This window comes from Orycteropus afer, unplaced genomic scaffold (assembly GCF_000298275.1).
Source record: "Orycteropus afer afer isolate SDZICR_OR568_19922 unplaced genomic scaffold, OryAfe1.0 scaffold00002, whole genome shotgun sequence".
Taxonomy (NCBI): domain Eukaryota; kingdom Metazoa; phylum Chordata; class Mammalia; order Tubulidentata; family Orycteropodidae; genus Orycteropus; species Orycteropus afer.
Window position 1 is genome coordinate 6,700,525 of NW_006921589.1, and position 20,239 is coordinate 6,720,763.

General features: G+C 41.6%; 1 protein-coding gene across 1 annotated transcript in view; it reads left to right on the forward strand.

Moving 5' to 3' along the window:
• PAX3 (paired box 3) overlaps nt 1-20,239 on the forward strand; it is a 127,268-nt gene that overhangs the window by 62,506 nt on the left and 44,523 nt on the right. Inside the window, exon 5 of the mRNA XM_007956670.2 lies at nt 15,221-15,426. Coding sequence (XP_007954861.1) covers nt 15,221-15,426 — 206 coding nt within the window. The remainder of the gene's footprint in view (nt 1-15,220; nt 15,427-20,239) is intronic.

The following is a 20,239-nucleotide window of genomic DNA, read 5'->3' on the forward strand; positions in this document are numbered from 1 at the left end:
AAGGGGGTGATACATCATTCACATCACCTACACAGTCATCTCCACTGGTTTGCCAGTTCCCCCCAGTGCTCCTTCCATGGCATATGAAGAACATAGAAAACCCACTTTGTAGACTGGAACTTCGTAGCGTTGCAGAACGAGGGAGAGGAGTCTCACTTTCTTCACATTCCTCATGCCCGTCTAGCGTCTAGTGGAGTGTTTCTTCCACGTGTGATTTCTGATGAGGACCTTGACCTTGCTACTAATTCGTTTGCCAGCAAGGATTAAACCCAGCCTTCTCTGTTGCCTCCAGCAAAAGTGTTTCCTCTTTCATTTATGCTCAGTTATACCCTCGTTTCATCTTCCAACAGTAATAACTGACCCAGGCAAGATGCAGAGTTTCAAAACAAGCTTCCAGTGCTACCCATTTTCTTCCTCATGGAGCCCAATAGAACAGGTGAAGCAAAGAAACAGTCTTGCAATGCCCTATGTGAGGCATTGGTTCAAACACAGATGCACTGATTTGATCTCTGTGTTAACGATCATATGCTTGCAGTCTATGGCACCGTTCTATGGTAAATAACATATCTTGGGTTTTCAGCCTTGAGAGGCTGTTTAATCTTTCTCTTACTGCAAGGCATGGTGGGATTATCTCCTCTGTATGCTGACACTTTGCTTTGCCTCAGTGGAGAGAGCCCTGGAGTGGGAGTTAGGAGACCTGGGCTTTAGTTTTTGACTTAGGTTCCATGTATCCCATGTATTACTTATATTTGCAACCTCAGTGCCTAGGACAATACCTGCCATATCGTAGGCATTCAATCGGTGTTTGTTGAGTGTTGTGTGATCTGGGGCAACCCTACTTGCTTTCTCTGGACTTTGGGTTCTTCACCTGTGAAACTGAGGCATTGGCTTAGTGTTCCTTCCAATGAGTCTGCAGTTTTGCAGATACTTGGCCCTGGCATTTCAGTCCTCTTAGTCATTTACTTTGTACCTTCTTAGGTAGGTTCCTGGTGCAGAGAGAGTAGTATTTAACTTTTGTCTTAAATATGCCCTTCTTCTATTTTCCAAATATCTCCTGTCATGCTAATCCTGGCAAGGTTTAAGTACAGAGAAAGTGGTTTTGGTTTTGGGTAGTCTTTGGGTAGTCTTGTCTTCATAAGGGTAGCAAAAGCATTTTTTTGTTTCCTATCCCCCTGGAAGGCTTTCTCTGTCACTTGTTACCTCTTTTATATGCTGAGCCTTCATTTATTTGTTGACTTTAGAATAACTTCTGTACAGAATAGTACAATAAATATTCCAGAGTAAAAAATAAAGATGGAGGCAAGGTGGTTCTTTGTTTTTAACAATTACATCATGAGCTTATAAACACATGGTGTCTTATTTAAAGTCCTGTAAACATAGCCACAGTTTAAGTTTCACAGCCACAGTTCTTTCCTGGTAACTGTACATACTATAATTCTTAAGTCTACCACCTACCATGGGAGCTCTGGTAGCATAGTGGCTAAGACACTTGCTTGCTAACCAGATGGCTGGCGGTTCAAACCCACCAGCCACTCATCGGAAGGAAGGTTGGGCAATCCTACTTCCGTAGTGATACTGCCTCGGAAACTCACGGAGGGGTCGCTATGAGTCGGGTTTGACTCGATGGCACATAACAACAACCACCTACCACAGAAAATATTACTCACCTTTTATGGCCATGTTTCCACAACTAATTTACAGGGTTGATTGGGACATCTGAGTCCTGGCACTGTAGACCAGGAAGAAAAAAATGTGAAGAGATTGGCAGTAGTTTTTCTTCTAACCCACATCACTGCTACTCTTCAAATGACAATGCTAATAAGATCTTATGTTTGAGTAGTCTCTCTGAGTTCTCATGGATCCAGGTAGGTTATCTCTCTCTCTAAGCCTCATTTTTCTCAGCTGTCAAATGCGGATGACAGTACTCCTCTGAACAGGGTTTTGGTGATGATCAAAGATAAATGTACATAAAGAACACAGCATGCAAAGGGCTTGGCTGTGGTAGGCGGTCAGTGGTCAGTGAACAGCTAGCAACTTCTCTTGTCATGTTGCTGTTGTTGTTGTTACGTGCCGTCGAGTCGGGCCCGACTCATAGCGACCCCTCCTTGGGTTTCCCAGGCAGTATCACTACGGAAGTAGATTGCCCAACGTTCCTTCCGAGGAGTGGCTGGTGGGAACCTCCAGCTTTCTGGTTAGTAGTCAAGTGCCTTAGGCACTGTGCTACCGGAGCTCCTTCTCTTGTTGTATCATGATAATTATTATGATATGGATTTTGACCAGATTGGTGACGGAGCCACCACAAGAAAGGCTTTTAGAATTCCATGTCCTGCCTCTGGTTAAGCATTGCACACCATCGTGATTACAGAGGCAAGTTCTCCTGGCAGTAGCTAGGCTTGGACCAAAGAATGTGGTTTCCGTTCAGTTGCAGACCAAAAACATAAGCTATATGTCCCTGTAAAGTGTATCTTTTGCAACAGAAATTTCTTTCTTCTACTGACAATTTGTTTTTCCCAAACAAGGACGGTGAGTATGTTTGTCAGAGTCAAGTGGCTAGAAACAATGATTTATATTAAACTGTTTATTCTGTGTTCTGGTGTCATTGATGCAGTTAGTGGCTCTCACCCAAAATGAGAGCATTCCTGATATTCTACAGTTACAAATAAATAAGAGATAAATGGAAGAAAGGTACATAATTACTATGTGGAACATGATCTTTTGTTCTATTTCATGGTTGTTTTTTCTTCTTTTTTTTCATTCCTAGCATCTTAGAAATGCATAGTTAATTGTGGGAGATTAAAAATGCCCATTGTTCTTTGAAATTGTTTGCAGTGTTTGTTTTGTTTCCCTCTCCCTCAACCCCATTGGATATCTATGCATTGTCACCTTTTCAGTGAGTAATAACTGTGTCACGCTGTGCTGACAAAGTGTCCCAACGTAACTGTTAATAAGCATTGTCATTTTAAGCATGAAACAGTTTAGCTAATGATTTATCTCTTAATAATGCGGCACTTGGGGCAGCTGTATGATTTGTCTCTTTAGCAAGTCAAGTGATTTCTTTAACAAAATGTTAAGCACAGATGGGCCATAAGCTGTCAGTTAACTATTATTGTGTCAGCATCTGCTGGCTCTCAATGCACTGTTTTATGTATTCAGTCAGTTACTTAGCTGCAGCCCGTGAAAAGCCGAACTTACTCTGATTGGCAAATAAAATGTTCATTTGTCTCTTCTTCCTATTGTTTTGTTTTGGGAACACATGTCAGCAGCTCAATTACCCAGTTCATTAACAGCTCCCAAAGGACATGATGGCCAGCCCGTGATAAGAAAGCAATTGTGGTACATATGGTCAATAATGGCCCCTCTCTTGGCAATTGTAAATAAAAGTCACTTGGCCCTTTTCCTTTCACGAGAACTACTGTTTTCCTGTTCCCCTTCAGTGTGCACATTACCTTTCTTTACTCTGGGCAGTCCGGGAAAGGAGAAGCTAGCTGTCTGCTTTTAAAGACACGGAGACTTAATACGACTAACAGCCCTGGCTTTTCATTTTAATTATGACTGACTCTTAAGCTCTTGAGGGGGAACGTTCTTATCAGGGGAGACTATTCTTAGAAAGCTGTTAGCTGATTAATTAGTTAACTAATCAGTTTGCCTAATTGAATAGCAACACATTTTCTTGGGCTTTAAGTCTCTTTTTCTCTCTGAAACACTGTGGTGACAGCATGGACTTTAAAAAAGTCATTAAACGATGATGATTCTTTTTTTTTGCAAATACAAATCATTTCTAAGGTGGGTGGAAGTGGGGTACGTAAGTGTGACCTCATCCTTGTTGAATAACAGATTCGTGTTACAGAAGGCAATCTTGTTAGACACACAGTCACACACACATGTGGACACATACACAGCCTCAACACAGAGTGGCTCAGAAGCCTCTGGGTTACTTGGGTCAGCGGCAGGGTTCCTAAGCCGGTGCTGGACTTCTTTTTCACTTTGAAAACTTTGGAAGGAGGTTCTGATACACGGTGTTCAAATTGTAGCTTCTGTCAGGGGCGAGAGAAGCCTTTTTACTTAAACATATCAGTGAATGCACTTCACTAAAAATAATTATGTATTGTTGTTAAGTGCCCTCCATAGAGTTGGTTCTCATCTCATGTGATGGAGCAGAAGTGCTCCCATGGAGTTTTTTAGGCGGCAATCTTTACAGAATGGGCTCTGATGGTGCAGTGGTGAAAGCACTCAGCCACTAAGCCAAAGTTCTGTTGTTTGAACCCACCATCCACTCTGCAGGAGAAGGATGAAACAGTCTGTTCTGTAAAGATTTACAGCCTGGAAAACCCTATGGGGGCAGTTCTACTCTGTCCGATAGAGTCACTATGATCAGAATCGACTTGACAGCAGTGGTTTTCTTCTTAATCTTTCCAGGAGCACATCACCAGGTCTTTTCTCCCATGGAGTGGCTGCTGGGTTCGAACTGCCAACCTTTTCATTAGCAGCCAAGCAGTTAGCCACTGTAACCCTCAGGGCTCCTTAAAAATAGTAGTAGGGCTAAAATGAATGAAGGAGAAAGATTCATTCTTTCTGGCTGCATTGTAGCCCTATTGTCACAAAGTAGGAGGCCTTTAAATGACTAACCGAAGGTGGAGGCTGTTGGGGCAGAACTGCGTCCAGAGAGGTTTCCCAGTGTAACGTGGACAGTTATCCCCCGTGCACTTGGAAGTAGAAGCTTATTGGAGACTTGGAAGATGGGGGTATTTGGGACCATGCAGCTCATCATCTTGCAGGCCGCTTGGAGGTTCTTGCAGCCTCTGCTTGTCAGCCCTTATCTTAAATAAACACCAATGGTCCACAGTTGTGCCTTTCCAGTGACTGCAGCCCGGAGCACAAGGCCTGGCCCTCCTGGGCTGCCCCCACGGCCTGCCATATTCATAACCAATCTGTACTCTCCTCCCAGGGCGGCGGGCACTCGGGGAGTTGTTGAGTGTCAGGGTTTATTTGTGCTATTTTGATTAGCACCAACCTGGCAGGGGCTTATTTTCCTTCTAATGACCCCGTGCTGCGAGCCGGCGGCTTCCGAGGGAAGGACTCGGGTCAGAGGGGAGGGAATAGCATTACATTTCTTTTTCGGGCCAGGAATGGTCAACTGCTGGGAGGAAGGAGGATAAGGAAATGGTTGGAGGGTTTTAATTAGATTTGAGTCTTTTTACTTTTCATAAAAGCAATTTTGAATATCTTATCATATTTTTGGTGGAAATATATGCAGCAAAACATGCTTCCATTGAACAATTTCTACAAATACCGTGACATTGGTTATGCTGTGTCAACATTCTCCTTATTTCTGTTCTAGTTGTTTCAATCCACTGACTTCTTCTCACTGTTCCCCAAACTTCTCACCTGTGCTTTTTAGTAACTGTTGTCCATTTGGTCTCATATAGATAATTTTGTTTTTAAAAGAACATAGTACTCCAGGTTAGCATTCTTGACTTTTTGAGTAGAGTTGAGTGTTCTTAAAAAAGGCTTCCTGCCCAGAAAGCTGGGAATATGTTCGCCATCAATTGTCCCATCTTTTTTACACTTGCTAACCAACTCGATGGCAAAACAACAACAACAACAACAACAACAACGGATCGATGTGGTGGCACATTTGGAGAAGTTGGAACGGTGACAAAAACAAAGCAAGACCCTCCCTCCCCCAAGTAGACCGCTGGTTAGGTCATAAACCATCTCTCTTGGTTTGTCCCCAGACAAAGTAACAATGACTCAAATCCTCGTTCTGGGTTAAGAATTCTGGAAAGTTGAATTTGTGGCTTGATCCGTTTGTTAGGTTGCAGATGTGTTCTAGACATCCTTAGAATCTTGTTACAAATCTGTGGTTTATTCTTTTTAGTGGGTTATCACTTTTCTTGTCGCAACACATACAATTTGAAAGCACTTTAAAAAAATAAGGTCCCTGATTCCTTCTCAGCTTATGAATTAATGTGGAAGGGAAGCTTCCAGGTGCTGTAGTCTCTCAACTGGCTTGGATTAACCCCTACTGTGCATCCATTTCAACCCCCCCTTCCCTCCCCTGGAAAAAAAAAAAGAAAACTAACCTCCCCTTTCTCATCCACTCTGGCTTTCTTTGTGTCTCCTGCATCCTGCCAGGCAGGTGTCAGAGCCTTGAATGCGAGTAAATGCCCTGTTGATGGATTCCACAGATGGAGCGTGGAAATCGGTAGAATAGGCCTCAGCCACAGGCCATTTCTTGGGATCCAACAAAAGCCTCCAAATAAGTCAACAAAAATCCCAAAGATCACAAAGGGAAAATGTCATTTGTCATTTACTCCGGGACTGTGAGGGAATATCAGTCTTGCTTCTCTCCTCTTGGCTTTCACCCGAGTAAACACGAGATGGTGATTCACATCTTTCTCAGTGTAAAAAGGCAACTTCAGATCAGAAAACAGTTGTCCCGTTGTGCCCTTGGTGTTGAATCACAAAACTCACCAGCACAGGAGACAGTCTGCAACTAGCCGAATAGGAGCCCTGAGCTTTGAGCTGATCTGTTAAAGACCCTACAAGAGAAGGAAAATTTAAAAACCTCCGAAACGGACCTTATGGAGTATACTATGAAATCCCCTTAAACTGTTAGGCGCAGCGTGAAACGAGCTCATGTAACTTTTGTTTTATGTTGTTCCTTTATCACTGAAACACAGCTTGGAGCAAAAATGTTGATGAGTCTAGCTCAGAAATATTAGTAGAGAAGAAATGACCATGTGATTGGGTCTGAGACCATCCCATAGTAAATGAATGTGATGACCAAGGCAGGTCAGCCTCAGTCTCTGGGGGAGCGAGATCTCCCGCCTCCCCCGTGTCTGTAAATCGCATTGTATTATATCTTCAGCAAACATAGAGTTTAAATGGTTGTCATGTTTTGATTCTTTAATTATTCAAATGAAAGGTCTTGCTGAGAAGAAAGACAATGTGCCAAGTTCATGCTTGTGAATGATTTTGTTTCTCTATTTTTTGCCTGTCCCCCATCTCTGAATGATAATGGTCTGGAAACCAATAATTATAGAATTCCAAGTGACTAAATCCCTATAAAATTGAAGCAAGATTTCATGTCTAATAGCGTTAACTAGGATGAAATATTTCCCGAGGCCACAGAATAGGTCACAAGGGGTTAACAGACAAAGACATACCCTCTAATTCTGTAATTCCTTCTTTAATTAAACTTCATGCTTCATCCGCTGGTGGGAATACTTCTGCCTTCTCTTCCCATGTTGATTTGTTTCTGAAGGAAGAATTTGTAATCCTGTGGGGTATGATGATTGCCCCACACATGATCCCCACCCCCACCCCCTTTATTTTAAACGGATAGTGTACCTTTTCCCAAGTGTCATCTTGGGAGTTAATGTGAAGTTGTTAGGTTTGCTGAAAATTTTACTCTGACAATTTAGAATTAGTTTGAGATATGAAAAGATAAAAGGAACTTTCATAGAGAGCAGAGTTAAAGCACTCAGGTATGGTGATGGCAGGTGACACCGGGTTTTCTGCTGAATAACTTAAAAATATTCCAATATGTTTCAAGCACTTTTGTTTAAAAAGAATTTGAGGTTACTTAACAGCTCTTGATAGCCGTTCACTAAGATGATTTTAAGTGCGTTATAATAATAAATGTGCCAAAAATAAGACTTCAATAGAGAGATAAAATAAGGAATCCATTTAACTGCTTGTGGTCAGTGGAAGGTTCCAGACTGGCCCTGAGTCTTAGGGTCAGTGGTCTGTGATGGTTCTTCATGGAGACTGCAAATGGTCACAGACACTGTTTTGATTTCTTTACAAATCTGTTCAATATTTTGGCAAACTGATTCATTTCTTAGTGTTTATTGTTTAAAAACTGTTCCTTGAACATAGAGAGTTCAATAAATGTCCAATTAAACTTGGTTGAAAAATGATTGATTAAATGTATAATATTGATCCAATTGTAATATCTCTACAGATTTCATTTGACTCTGAGAGGCTTTTTAAAAAGTCTATGATGTATGGTAGCAAGAGTGACAATCAGCTAAATGATCCAGGGAGTATGGGTTTTTAGTGACACTGAGTTAAATTGGTATGGAAGTCAGAGAATGGATTATGAAGGGTTTTTGATAACAGAGTGAGGACTTTCAAAGTCTGATAAGAATATGGATTGGGAGCAAATCTGAGAATTATTATGCAATTTAAAGCAATACAATTTCGATTTGTTGTTGTTGTAGTTATGTGCCGTCGAGTTGGACCCAACTCATAGCAGTCCCTCCTAGGGTTTCCGAGGCAGTATCACTACGAAAGTAGATTGCCCCATCTTCCTTCTCAGGAGTGGCTGGTGGGTTTGAACTGCCAGCCTTCCGGTTAGAAGTCAAGTGCCTTAGGCACTATGCTACCAGAGCTCCCAATTTGTATTGGTATGGATTTTCTTATGACAGCTATGCTGGGATTTCAAATTGGGGTGCAATATCTCTATATAATGAGTAATAAAACAAATTTCATTTTTGAGGGCACATGTAGAATATAATTGAGAAAATTAAGTATAATTGAAAATCTTCCCTTAATATTAAGACTTGACAATAGGTATAGTTTACCTAATAGATTATATTTAATCTAGTTGCTATGTGGTAGCAATTTATTAACTCATTTAGACAACTTTCTTGCTAATGGTGCTTACAGTTTGCAACTCATAGCATTCAGTATTCTGTATAGAAGAAATACGTAATTTTTTTCCAGCTAAACTATCTGAAAATTCTTATTTTTACTTGCCTGTGTTACTGAACAATGAAATTAGATACTTCCTATTCACTATGACCTTTGTTCTACTAGCATAAGTAAAATTGAGTATGTAAAATAGATGAACTCCAAGAAGATGGTCTCTTGTGCTGTCAAAGTTGGATTTAAGTTTCATATTTGTTCTTGGTAAAAATGGAATGATTCATATTCAGATTATTGGTGAGTCAAGTTTTGCATGAACAATGAATTTTGTTTTCACCGAATGAGCTAAGACATAGTAGTATTTCCATAAAATGGAGAAGGGTGTGAAGTGCTTAGTCTTTAGAAATAGCAAGTGTCCCCTGACTGCTAGATTACTCTTGGGTTGCTGACTTCAAGGATTTTTAAACACACATCCTTCTGGGGTTTACAGATGAGGAGAAGTTAGAATTCACTTGTGAGATTGTGGATTCCTAATGCCAGAAATGGTAAGTTGGTTCAGATACTTTTTCAGTAGAAAAATGAAGAAAATCATTTCCTTGGTGTCTTTTGAAATGATGCTATATGGATGCTTTGCATTTAGACATAGCCTTTAGATTGCATTTCAGTAGACAATGTAGAAACAAAAGTAGTGATTTGCTAGCTCGTTAAAGACAATTGTATTTTTGATGGTGAAGGCTGGCCTATGGAACCCTGAGATACTATGCATCTTCCAATCACTAGCTGTTGGTGCTTTTCACCTTTTTTATTTTTTTAAACTACAATCCTCTTTGAAAAAAATAGATGAGTATTCCCTAGAAAATTGCAGGTATGCAAAGACTTGCAAAAATGTGCCCCTAATTTTTGGAGATTCACAGAACCCCATAGCTTATCTAAATAGGTGCTGGAAGTCTTGTAAGAGCAGAATTCCCATTTGAAAGGTGTTAGATGGTGGCACAAGCTATGGTATTTTCAATCGCCTCATATGCATGTGAGGGCTGGACAATGAATAAGGAAGACTGAAGAAGAATTGATGCTTTTGAGTTGTGGTGCTGGCGAAGAATGCTGAAAGTATCATGGACTGCTAAAAGAACTAACAGATCTGTCCTGAAAGAGGTGCAGCTGGAATGCTCCTTGGAGGCGAGAATGGCCAGACTTCGTCTCACATACTTTGGTCATGTTATCAGAAGGGACCATTCCCTGGAGAAGGATGTCATGCTTGGTAAGGTGGAGGGTCAGTGAAAGAGAGGAAAGCCCTCAACAAGATGGATTGACATGGTGGCAGCAGAGATAGGCTCAAGTATAGCAAGGATCGTGGAGCTGGCGCAGGACCCGGCGGTGTTTCATTCTGCTGTGTATAGGGTCGCTATGAGTCAGAGACGACTAGACAGTACCGAACAACAACAACAACAGATAATGGCAGAGAAGTCAGGGTTAGAGCAAAGCTTCAATTTGACCTTGTGGTTTCAGTCATTCGACTGTGTTCATTGGGCACCAAGGGTTCCAGCAGTGAACAAGGCAGAGAAGGGCCTTAAGCCCACAGAGCTTATCTTCGGGGGATGCTGATTGGTCAGGGAACACAGTGGTCTTGACCCTCAGAATGAACTCTAGCTGGTACTCGTAAATCTAAGCAGTCTATTTCTTTAGAAACAGAGATGATTTTGATTAATTGACCTGACAGTGTGTGGCACATCATATTTACTTGGGAGGATTTAATAACCCCAAAGATTCCCAAAGGAAACATGAAAATTTCTACATACCATTAGCTTAATAGGATCATAGTAAGAGAAAGCACAAGCAAAAATTTGGGATTTTCGCAGGCAGAGGAAATTTGTGGTCAAGCCTTCCATGTGGCTGAGTTCACCTGAATTCACTTTAGAAGGGTCATCATGACAATAGAGACTGGAAGCACAGAAGGAGAGCATTTTATGGGAATTCACTGTCTCGGGGAAAAAGTAATTTGTTTTGTGGGGAGCATATTGTTATATTTTAAAAGTATATGAGTGAAAGTGACTTTATATTTGGTAAGTTGTGACAGGAAGTATTTTATGTTGTTGGGAATTTTGAGAGAGAAAAGAATAATTAATCTGGAATATTCTATTGTAGTGATTTTATTTTTATTTTTATTTCTTTTTGGGTGAAAGTTTACTGCAGTGATTCTTCAAGAGTTGCCCCCATCAGCAGCATTTTGCATCAATCACCTGAAAACCTTTTAGAAATGCAAATTATCAGGCCCTAACCCAGACCTACTGCTGGGAAACCGAGTGTGTGGGGTTAAGGCGGCAGTCTGTGGTCCACTGAAATCCAGGTGATTCTGATGCTTGATAATTATGCACAAATTATTGCCCATTATTGTAGCTCGTGTTTATCCAAACATATTCATATACAGGTTGCACTGGGAGCTTTTGAAATTTATAATGCATATATTAGTGCCTAAGGCACTTGACAGCTAACCAGAAGGCTGGCGGTTCAAACCCACCAGCCACTCCTCAGAAGGAAGATGAGGCAATCTGCTTCCATAGTGATACTGCCTCGGAAACCCAAGGAGGGGTCGCTATGAGTTGGGTCTGACTCGACGGCATATAAGAACAACAAGAGCATATTTTTTTTTTAGCACATTATATTCCTTTAAAATATTCCCATAGTTTATTTTTTTAGCTTAATAATGAAATACCCTAAAATAAGATTTATATCAAATGAGATAATTTTGTATTGAAGTAAATAACATAATTGAAATTTATCATGTATTATAGCCTCCTTTTGCTTTTATAAAGAAGCCCTGGTAGTACAATGGTTAAAGCGCTTGGCTGCAAACCAAAAGATTACTGGCTGAAACCCACCAGCTGCTTTGCAGGAGAAACATGTGACGGTCTTCTTCCATAAAGAATTACAGCCTTGGAAGCCCTATGGGACAATTCTGCTCTGTCCTCTAGGGTCGCTATGAGTTGGAATCAACTCACTGGCAGTGCGTTGGGTTTGGTTTGCTTTTATACACAAGTATTTGTTTTCAAGTATGGATTTACTCGTACTATATTGAACCAAAAACCAAACTCATTGCCATGGAGTCAATGCTGACTCATAGCGACCCTCTTTGGGTTTCTGACATGGTAAATCTTTATGGAAGATTGCCCCGTCTTCCTTCAGTGGAGCAGCTGGTGGGTTTGAACTGCCAGCCTTCTGGCTAGTAGTCAAATGCCTTAGGCACGATGCCACCAGAGCTCCTTATACTATGGCAGGTATTATTAATTCACTCTTAAGCCTCTTGATTTCACAGTGTCTTAATGTGAATAAAAACATAGATGTATTAGAATATTAGAAAACTTAAAATCATATTTACAGACTCATTTTAGATGTACACTTTTGGGGGCAGCGGAACTAAATTTACACTGAAATCAGGAACAAAATTTTAGGTTTGTGTAGGACAGAGCTAAATTTGAACTTAAGATAAAGGACAATTGGTACCCTTGGACAAAACTAAAACTCATTGCCATCGAGTAGAATCCGACTCACAGTGACCCCTCCTTGGATTTCCGAGGTGGTATCTTAAAGGAAATAAATTGTGCAATCTTCCTTCTGAGGAGTGCCTGGTGGGTTTGAATTGCCAGCCTTCTGGTTAGCAGTCAAATGCATTTTAACATTACTTCTAGTGCCACCTGAATTTTGCTGGGTCTTACTACTTTGGGGTGCAAATGTGTTTCCTGGGCATTGCTGTGCATAATCCACACATTTCCAGCTTGAAGAAAGATGGGGCAATCTGCTTCCGTAGTAGATACTGCCTCATAGTGATACTGCCTCGGAAACCCAAGGAGGGGTCGCTATGAGTTGGGTCTGACTCGACGGCACAACAACAACTTCTTGTTTGCTACAGCACACTACTGGCTTTTCCCCGGAGGACCCGTGCACCCAGTTGCTTGGGAGTTTTCAGGGTGCATTTGGATGTGGTTAGGAGCAAGGCTGCTTCTGCTTGTTCACTCTGGCTCCTCCTCTGTTCTCTGTGACGGCCACCTGACAGCTCTCCGATGACCCTCCACTGCCCCAGTGCACGAGGCCTCAGGATAGGGCTGTTCTGCTCAGACTGCAGGAGTGTCCAGAGCCAGTAGGAGATAGATCTCCATCACAACTCACTTTGCTGCACAAGCAAACATACTATTGTACTCCCAGCGGACACAGGGAGGATGCTCGCCCCACTCCTGCCTCCATCAAATGCTGGCCTGGAAATGGCACTCCCTGTGCCCCAAGTTTCATTAGCCTCTAGTTGCAGATTCTCTCCACAGGCATGCGGACCCTGTCCTATGGGAACAGACACCATATTGTTAACACAAGTCCTATTTATTTCCCAGCAACCCCTTGTCTTTGCTAGGTATCCACACACTAAACTTTGAAGGTCCCTGGCCCAGTGCATGTCAGTGCATATGAATGGTGGGAAGGGGACAGCCGCAGTGCCACTTCCATGGACGTACGGCTCAGGCAGGTGTCCACAGTCCTATGTTCAGAAGGGCTCACTGCTTGATTTAATGCTCTGCTGTTGCCATCTGGAAATTCTTGATAATTTATGAACATGGGGCTCTGCATTTGCGTTTTTCACTGGGCTCCTCAAATTAGGCGGCACTCTGGGCAGCAGCCTCACCCCGTTTGGTAGATATCAGACTCTCAGCTTAGGGGCAACTACTGGGCTAAGCCTGCTTCTCTATGAGTCTCTTCTTGAGATTTGCATACATGAACTCTCCTGAAAGTGTTTCCCAATATCTGGTGATGAGATACAAACTTTAAACATGATTCTTCCTCTAGGAGTGATGTTGTTAGCTGTCAGGTACAATGGGACTGGAGTGCTGTGAGCTGTAGGGTTTATAGTGGCTGATTTTTGAAAGTAGATTGCCAGGCTTTTCTTCCTAGTCTGCCTTAGTCTGGAAGCTCCCCTGAAAGCTGTTCAGTATCCCAGCCACACACACACCTCCAGGACAGACTGGGGTGGCTGTATTTGAGGAGCGCTGGCCAGGGATTGAACCGGGGTTTCTTGTGGGGAGGGAGAACTCTACTTCTGAACCACCATTGCCCTCTGCTTCCTAGGAGTCTTGGAGTTTGTGAATTTATAGGGTAGTGCAGCGGTTAAGGCATTCTGCTGCTAATCACAAGATTGGAAGTTCAAACCCACCAGCCACTCCGTGGGAGAAAGATGAGGCAGTCTGCTTCCATAAAGATTTATACCATGGAAGCCCTATGGGGGCAGTTCTACCCTGTCCTATAGTCTCTGTGAGTTGGGATTTTTCTTTTGTTTTTTAAATTTTTATTGTGATTTGGGTGAAAGTTTACAGAGTAAATTGACTTTCCATACAGCAGCTCACATACACTTTGTCTCATGACATTGACTGAAATTTCCCACAATGCAACAGCTGTCCACTTCTCCCCATAGTTACCTCTTCCCTGTGTCTTTCCCTCCCATGCACTCCTACCCCCTGAGCTGTCTCCCTATGCATGCACAGCCTTCTATTCCCCCATGATTGATCTCTCCAAGAAGTGTATCTACTTAATGTAAATGTTCAGCTCATATGCCTGTCTTTTGTTTGGTTGGAAGCCACAGGAGTGGTTTCAGTGCCGGACCTGAATGGCAGCTAGGGGCCATAGTCTCAGGGGTTCCATCAGGCTCTGTCAGACCAGCAAACCTGCTCCTTTTTTTTGAAGATGATTTTGAGTTTTGTTCCACATTGTTCTCCCATTCTATCCAGGATCTCCTGCAGAGATCCCCTCTGAGTGGTTGACAGTGGTAGCCAGGCACCATCTAGTACTTCTGCTCTCATAGTTGTATAGGCTGAGGATCGCATGGTGTACCAGTTGCTTGGGCTAATTGTTTCAATGAATCTCTGGTTTAATTCATTCTTCTTTGCTCTGGATGAGGAGAGACCAATCATTACATCTAGATGACCACTTGCAAGCTTTTAAGATCCCAGTTGCTACTCACCAAAGTAGGATGTGGAACAATGTTTTGGGTAATATGTTATGCCAATTGAGCTTGATGTCCCCTGCAACTATGGTCCCAAGCCCACAGGTCCAACTACTCTCTCGAGTTGGGATTTTCTTGATGGCAAAAAGTTTGGTTTTGGTTTTGCAATAGTTTATTATTATTGCCTTTTTAGGTATTGAACCAACTTTGGATTTAAAAAATATATTTATTAACAGATTGCCTGGTGCAATAGGTGGTGAAAACGTATCAGGGACTGAATTAACTGTGATTAGGCATGACTGGAGTACTCATTACGTGCTAAGTGTACAAGGGCCATAAACATGGAATAAAGCCTGTCCCTGTTTTCTGAGAGCTCATACACCAGCAGAGAGCAATGATTTCTGTCTGGGGCAGGGACATGGGCTCGGAGAGGACATGAAATGTTATTTAATACTGTAATGCTGCATGGAGGGCCTTGCTGTCCCCAGGAAGACATTGGGAATGTATGTGAGTAGACTGTAGGTCATCACGGCTTGGTTGGACTTGTGTTTTTAATTCAGATTTGATCAGATTTTTCTCTGGTGCTTCCAGCCTCAGCAGCCCCATCAGATGAAGGCTCCGACATCGATTCCGAGCCAGATTTGCCACTGAAGCGGAAACAGCGCAGGAGCCGAACCACCTTCACGGCCGAACAACTCGAAGAACTGGAACGAGCTTTTGAGAGAACCCACTACCCTGATATTTATACCAGGGAGGAACTGGCACAGAGGGCAAAGCTCACCGAGGCCCGAGTACAGGTATTGACATCAAACATCCATGCCCTACTTCAAATCCAGATAGGGAAAAAACTGTTTTCTGGTCTAAAGTGTCTTCTTCTAGTCTTCCGGCCCTTGGGTGGTGCAGGTACGTTGGGCTTCTGGCTGAAAGGTGGGCATTTCAGACCCATGCAGAGGCCCCTCAGAGGAAAGGCCTGGGGACCCACTTCTGAAAACTCTGCCATTGCAAACCCTCTGGAGCTCAGATCTGCTCTGACACATGGGTTGCCATGAGTTGGAGTCAACTCGATGGCAAGTGGTAAAAACTGGTAATCTAAAGCATATTTTAAAATAAGAAAATAGGTAGATAAGGAGTGGTCCTTAAAGTAGAGAGCTATGTGTCCCCCAATCATCAGGGGAATATGAATATGTTCTATATGACACACACGTGTGTGTCACTTAATGCTATCAATTTATTATTTCAGGAATCCTTATTATGGGCCAGGTACTGCATGGGCTCTGTGAGGGATACCCAGATAATAGCAAACAAATTTTGAATGATTATTATGTGCCAGACTGTATGCTAAGTGGTTTATAGATCTTAACCCATGTAATCATCATTAAAGCCTTAAGTCAGTATTGCTACTCCACCAATAGATAGATGAGGAAACAGACTCAATCTATTTAAGTAACTGCCCAAAGTTACAGAGCTGGCAAGTGATACAGGTGATTGGATACCATACACTTCATCTCTCTGGTCTTTCACTTATGAAGATGTACGGTGGTGCAGAAGGCATAGTTCCTTCCTTTTTAAGGATTTTATAAAAACCAAAAACCAAACTCACTGCCATCAAGTCACTTCTGACTCATAGTGACCCCCACTGGGTTTCTGAGACTGTAAATCTTTATGGAAGTAGATCACCCAGTCTTCTTTCCATGGAGCAGCTGGTGGATTCGAACTGCTGACCTTCCAGTTAGCAGTCAAGTCCCTTATCCACTATGCCACCAGAGCTCCTTAAGGACTTTATAGGCTAGAAGCATTTTAAGTAACTACATTATTTTAAGACCATTTTGAATTATTTTTTTGCACTCTCAGATATCCTGTGGAAAAGCCTACTTAGAGAGGTTACTATAGAGTGGAAGAATAATGTTTTCATTATTAATGGTAAAATTTCCCACAAGTTAATAAAGATTATAAATGTCTTCATTGTTGGGTGCTATCTTAATAACGATTATCAATGTTCAATGTTCATCAATGTTCATCAGTGTTCAATGATTATCAATATCAATTAACAAATGTTCGTTTTTGTGTGCTGTTGAATTGATTTGAACTCGTAGCAATCCCGTGTGACAGAGTAAAATGACTCCATAGGGTTTTCTTCATGGGAGCAGATCACCAGGTCTTTCTATCATGGGCCTGCTGGGTATGTTTGGATTGCCAATCTTTTGGTTAGTAGACTAGTGTTTAACTATTTGTGCCACCAAAGCGCATAAATGTTTTAAAAAGCCAAACTCACTGCTGCTGAATCCATCTCTACTCATAGTGACCCCTCTTTGGGTTCCTGAGGCAGTAACTCTATGGAAGTAGATTGCCCAACCTTCCTTCTGAGGAGTGGCTGGTGGGTTTGAACCTCCAGCCTTCTGGTTAGCAGTCAAAGGCCTTAGGCAGTACGACACCAGAGCTCCTTAGGTATCCTGAAATTCCTTACAGCCTCAGAAGTTACCTTATCTGGAAATGTGTTCTTTATAGACACTTGACTTTCTATTAAAAGTGAGGCTGAGTATGTGCAGAAGGCTAGTTATCTTAGAGTGAATCAGCTCTTTCTCTTGTGCAGCTCATGAATTACCTCCATGGTTACAGAATTTTGCAGAGATCCAGTCAGAGAGGTTTCCTTCCCCTCAACTTCCCACGTGATCATTGTAGTGCTAGGACAGTCAAGGAATGTGATGTTGAATTAAGACATTTCTCTGAAGGAACTACAGTCTAACATGGGGAAGAAAGTAAACATCAAAACAACAAACCAAACCCACTGCCATTGAGTTGATTCCAGTTCACAGCAAGCAACCCTACAGGACAGAGTTGTTGTTGTTGTTGTTGTTATGTGCTGTCGAGTCGGACCTGACTCATAGCGACCCCTCCTTGGGTTTCCAAGGCAGTATCACTGCGGAAGTAGATTGCCTAACCTTCCTTCCAAGGACAGAGTAGAACTGCCCAATAGGGTTTCCAAGGCTGTAAATGTGTATGGAAGCAGACTTCTCTGTTTCTCCCACAGAGAGGGTTCAAATTGCTGATCTTCTGGTTCACAGTTGAATGCTTTAACCACTGTGCCACCAAAGCTCCTTAAAAGTAATTAAAAAGCAAAGTAGATTACAAATAATTAAAAAGCAAAGTAGATGTGAGAAGTGCTGTAAGAGAGTGTCTAAGAACAGTGGGAGTTGAGAAGAGAAAAAGATGAGATATTGTTGGACTAACCAAGTGAGGTTCATGAAGAAAGCAGGTTTAAGATGGGCTTTGGAGACATGATTGATGTTTTTTTGGACATGGAAGGTAAGGAGAGTGTAATAGTAATAGGGAATATGAGCAAAGGTACAGAGAGCTGGAAGTACATGAGTTGTATATAAGGTGATTCTTTATTTTCACTCTAGATATATATATGGGGAACGTTGAATGGCCAAATTTGGTTGGAAGGTAGGGAGTGAAAGTGTGGCGGGAAGAATATAATTGGAAAGGTAGGCTGAGGACATACTGTGGAGGGCTTGAGTTTCAGGCTAGGGACTCACACTTGATTGATAGGCAACGGAAGCTGTGAGTGTGGGAAGTACTGTGGACATGGAAGAGGTCAGTGCGGTGGGAATGGAAGGGAAGGGATAGCAGGAAAGAAGATACTCTGCGGTGGCATAGAAGCAGCTGGTTGTGTAAGCTGGAGGTGGGTGGAAGAGTGAGTGACGGGGTGAGCCACAGATTGATCAGGGTTTGCAATGTGGATGCTTTAAAGTTGGAACTATTGAATCCTTGTACTCATTGTGTTGAAGTGCAGTGTTTCTCCTCATCGTACATTACATGAATGACCACCGTTAACCACAAATCGTGAGCATGTGCAGATACAAATACTATATATGTATTATACATAATAGATTACAATATAAATATTATATGTACATAGTCATTTTTGCTTTTATGATAGTTCTGTTATTACCTGGTTTAAATGGGAAATAAGATTCAATCATTCCTTCCATGCTTTCAGCAAACTTTTATTGAGTGCCTACTGTATTCCAGGATGTGGTCCCTATACTCCATGTTTTGCTAAACCCACATACTGGGACTTTTCTTAAGATAGACTATCAGCCCTAAACTCAATTTGGGAAAGGAAAATAAAAATTCAAAGAACTTAAATAAGGAGAGTGGTTAAGATACTAAGAGCACTCAGTGTTGCACTCTCTCCTTGTCTTTGCCAACAACAGGAGTGGGGGCAGAATAAATTTTGAAACCATGTAGCTTGCACAGAATCCAGCCTTCTCATCTGGCTCAGTGAATGTCACAGCATCATAATAATGGCCCATTAACTTGCCGAGGACATGGGATCAAGCCAATAAAGAGTGGTTTATATTTTTCTATACAGTGACCTCCTCTCCAGAGCAGGGCCCTCATTAATGTAACAGCTGTCTTAATGTGGCTTTAACCTGGTGACTCGTTACATTCCTCATGGCTTCTTTAGTTCCCTTGAGACACATCATGTCTTGTACCACAGCTATGATCTACAGCCTAACAAATTCCCTAGAACACCCAGCATATGGATCTTTTACTAACCCAGCAGGAAAAAGAAGAGAGTAGTTAATCACTGATTAAAATGCCACAACAAAATCCTTTAGTTTTTAGAAGGATCTGGGAAAGCAGTAGCCAAGTCAACTCAGTTTGAGTGATAGCCATAAAGTGTGAGTGAGCTTAATTTGGGGCACCTGGGAAAACCAAACACTAAACCAAGAAACCTCAAACCATGTCTACACTCCGTTTTTTTTTTCCCCCTCAAGGAAGAGTATTTCTGAACACTTTTAGATAGAGATGAGACTTAAGCCAAAGTAATTTAAGTGTGTTTCAGGATTTCACAAACGCTGTTTGGATGGTAATTACATTGTGTTTCTCTCAGCCACATCTGAGCACACAATCTAAGAACTGTACATCAGAGACTATTTGGATAATTCACCTTTTGGTTAGATGTTTTTATACAAATAACTAAAAGCTTTAAATTTTATCAGGAAAGAATGACTTGCATATATTTAGGGTATACAAAAGTTTTACTAAATATTCCATATAAGGATGCCATGAAGTAGGTGAGCGTTCTCTTTTCCAACAGAATATGGAAGACAACACAGGGAGTTGTTTGTGGAAATAGCATTTAAGTAGGAGTCAGAAATACAGGATGTGATCCCAGCTTGTCAAAAATGTTTTGTTGGAAAAGGTACTAAATCTTGGTATTATCCTGCTGGGTCTCAATTGAAGAAAAAATTAAAAATGGGGTAGATTAGATCAGATGAGTTTTGCTTAAGTCAGAAGCCGCCAGGATAACCATAGACTAACATCAGGAGGTCTGAGAAACTTGAGATTTATTTTATGTATATATACATATACATACATACATACATACATTTTATGTATACATACATATACATATACATACATATATACACACACATATACTGTGTGTGTGCACACACAGTATATATACATATATATGTGCACACACACAGTATATACATATATATACACACACACACACATATATATGCACACACGCACACACACGCACACATCCTTGAATGTTGATTAAGGAAATATCCTTGGCTTTTATCATATTCC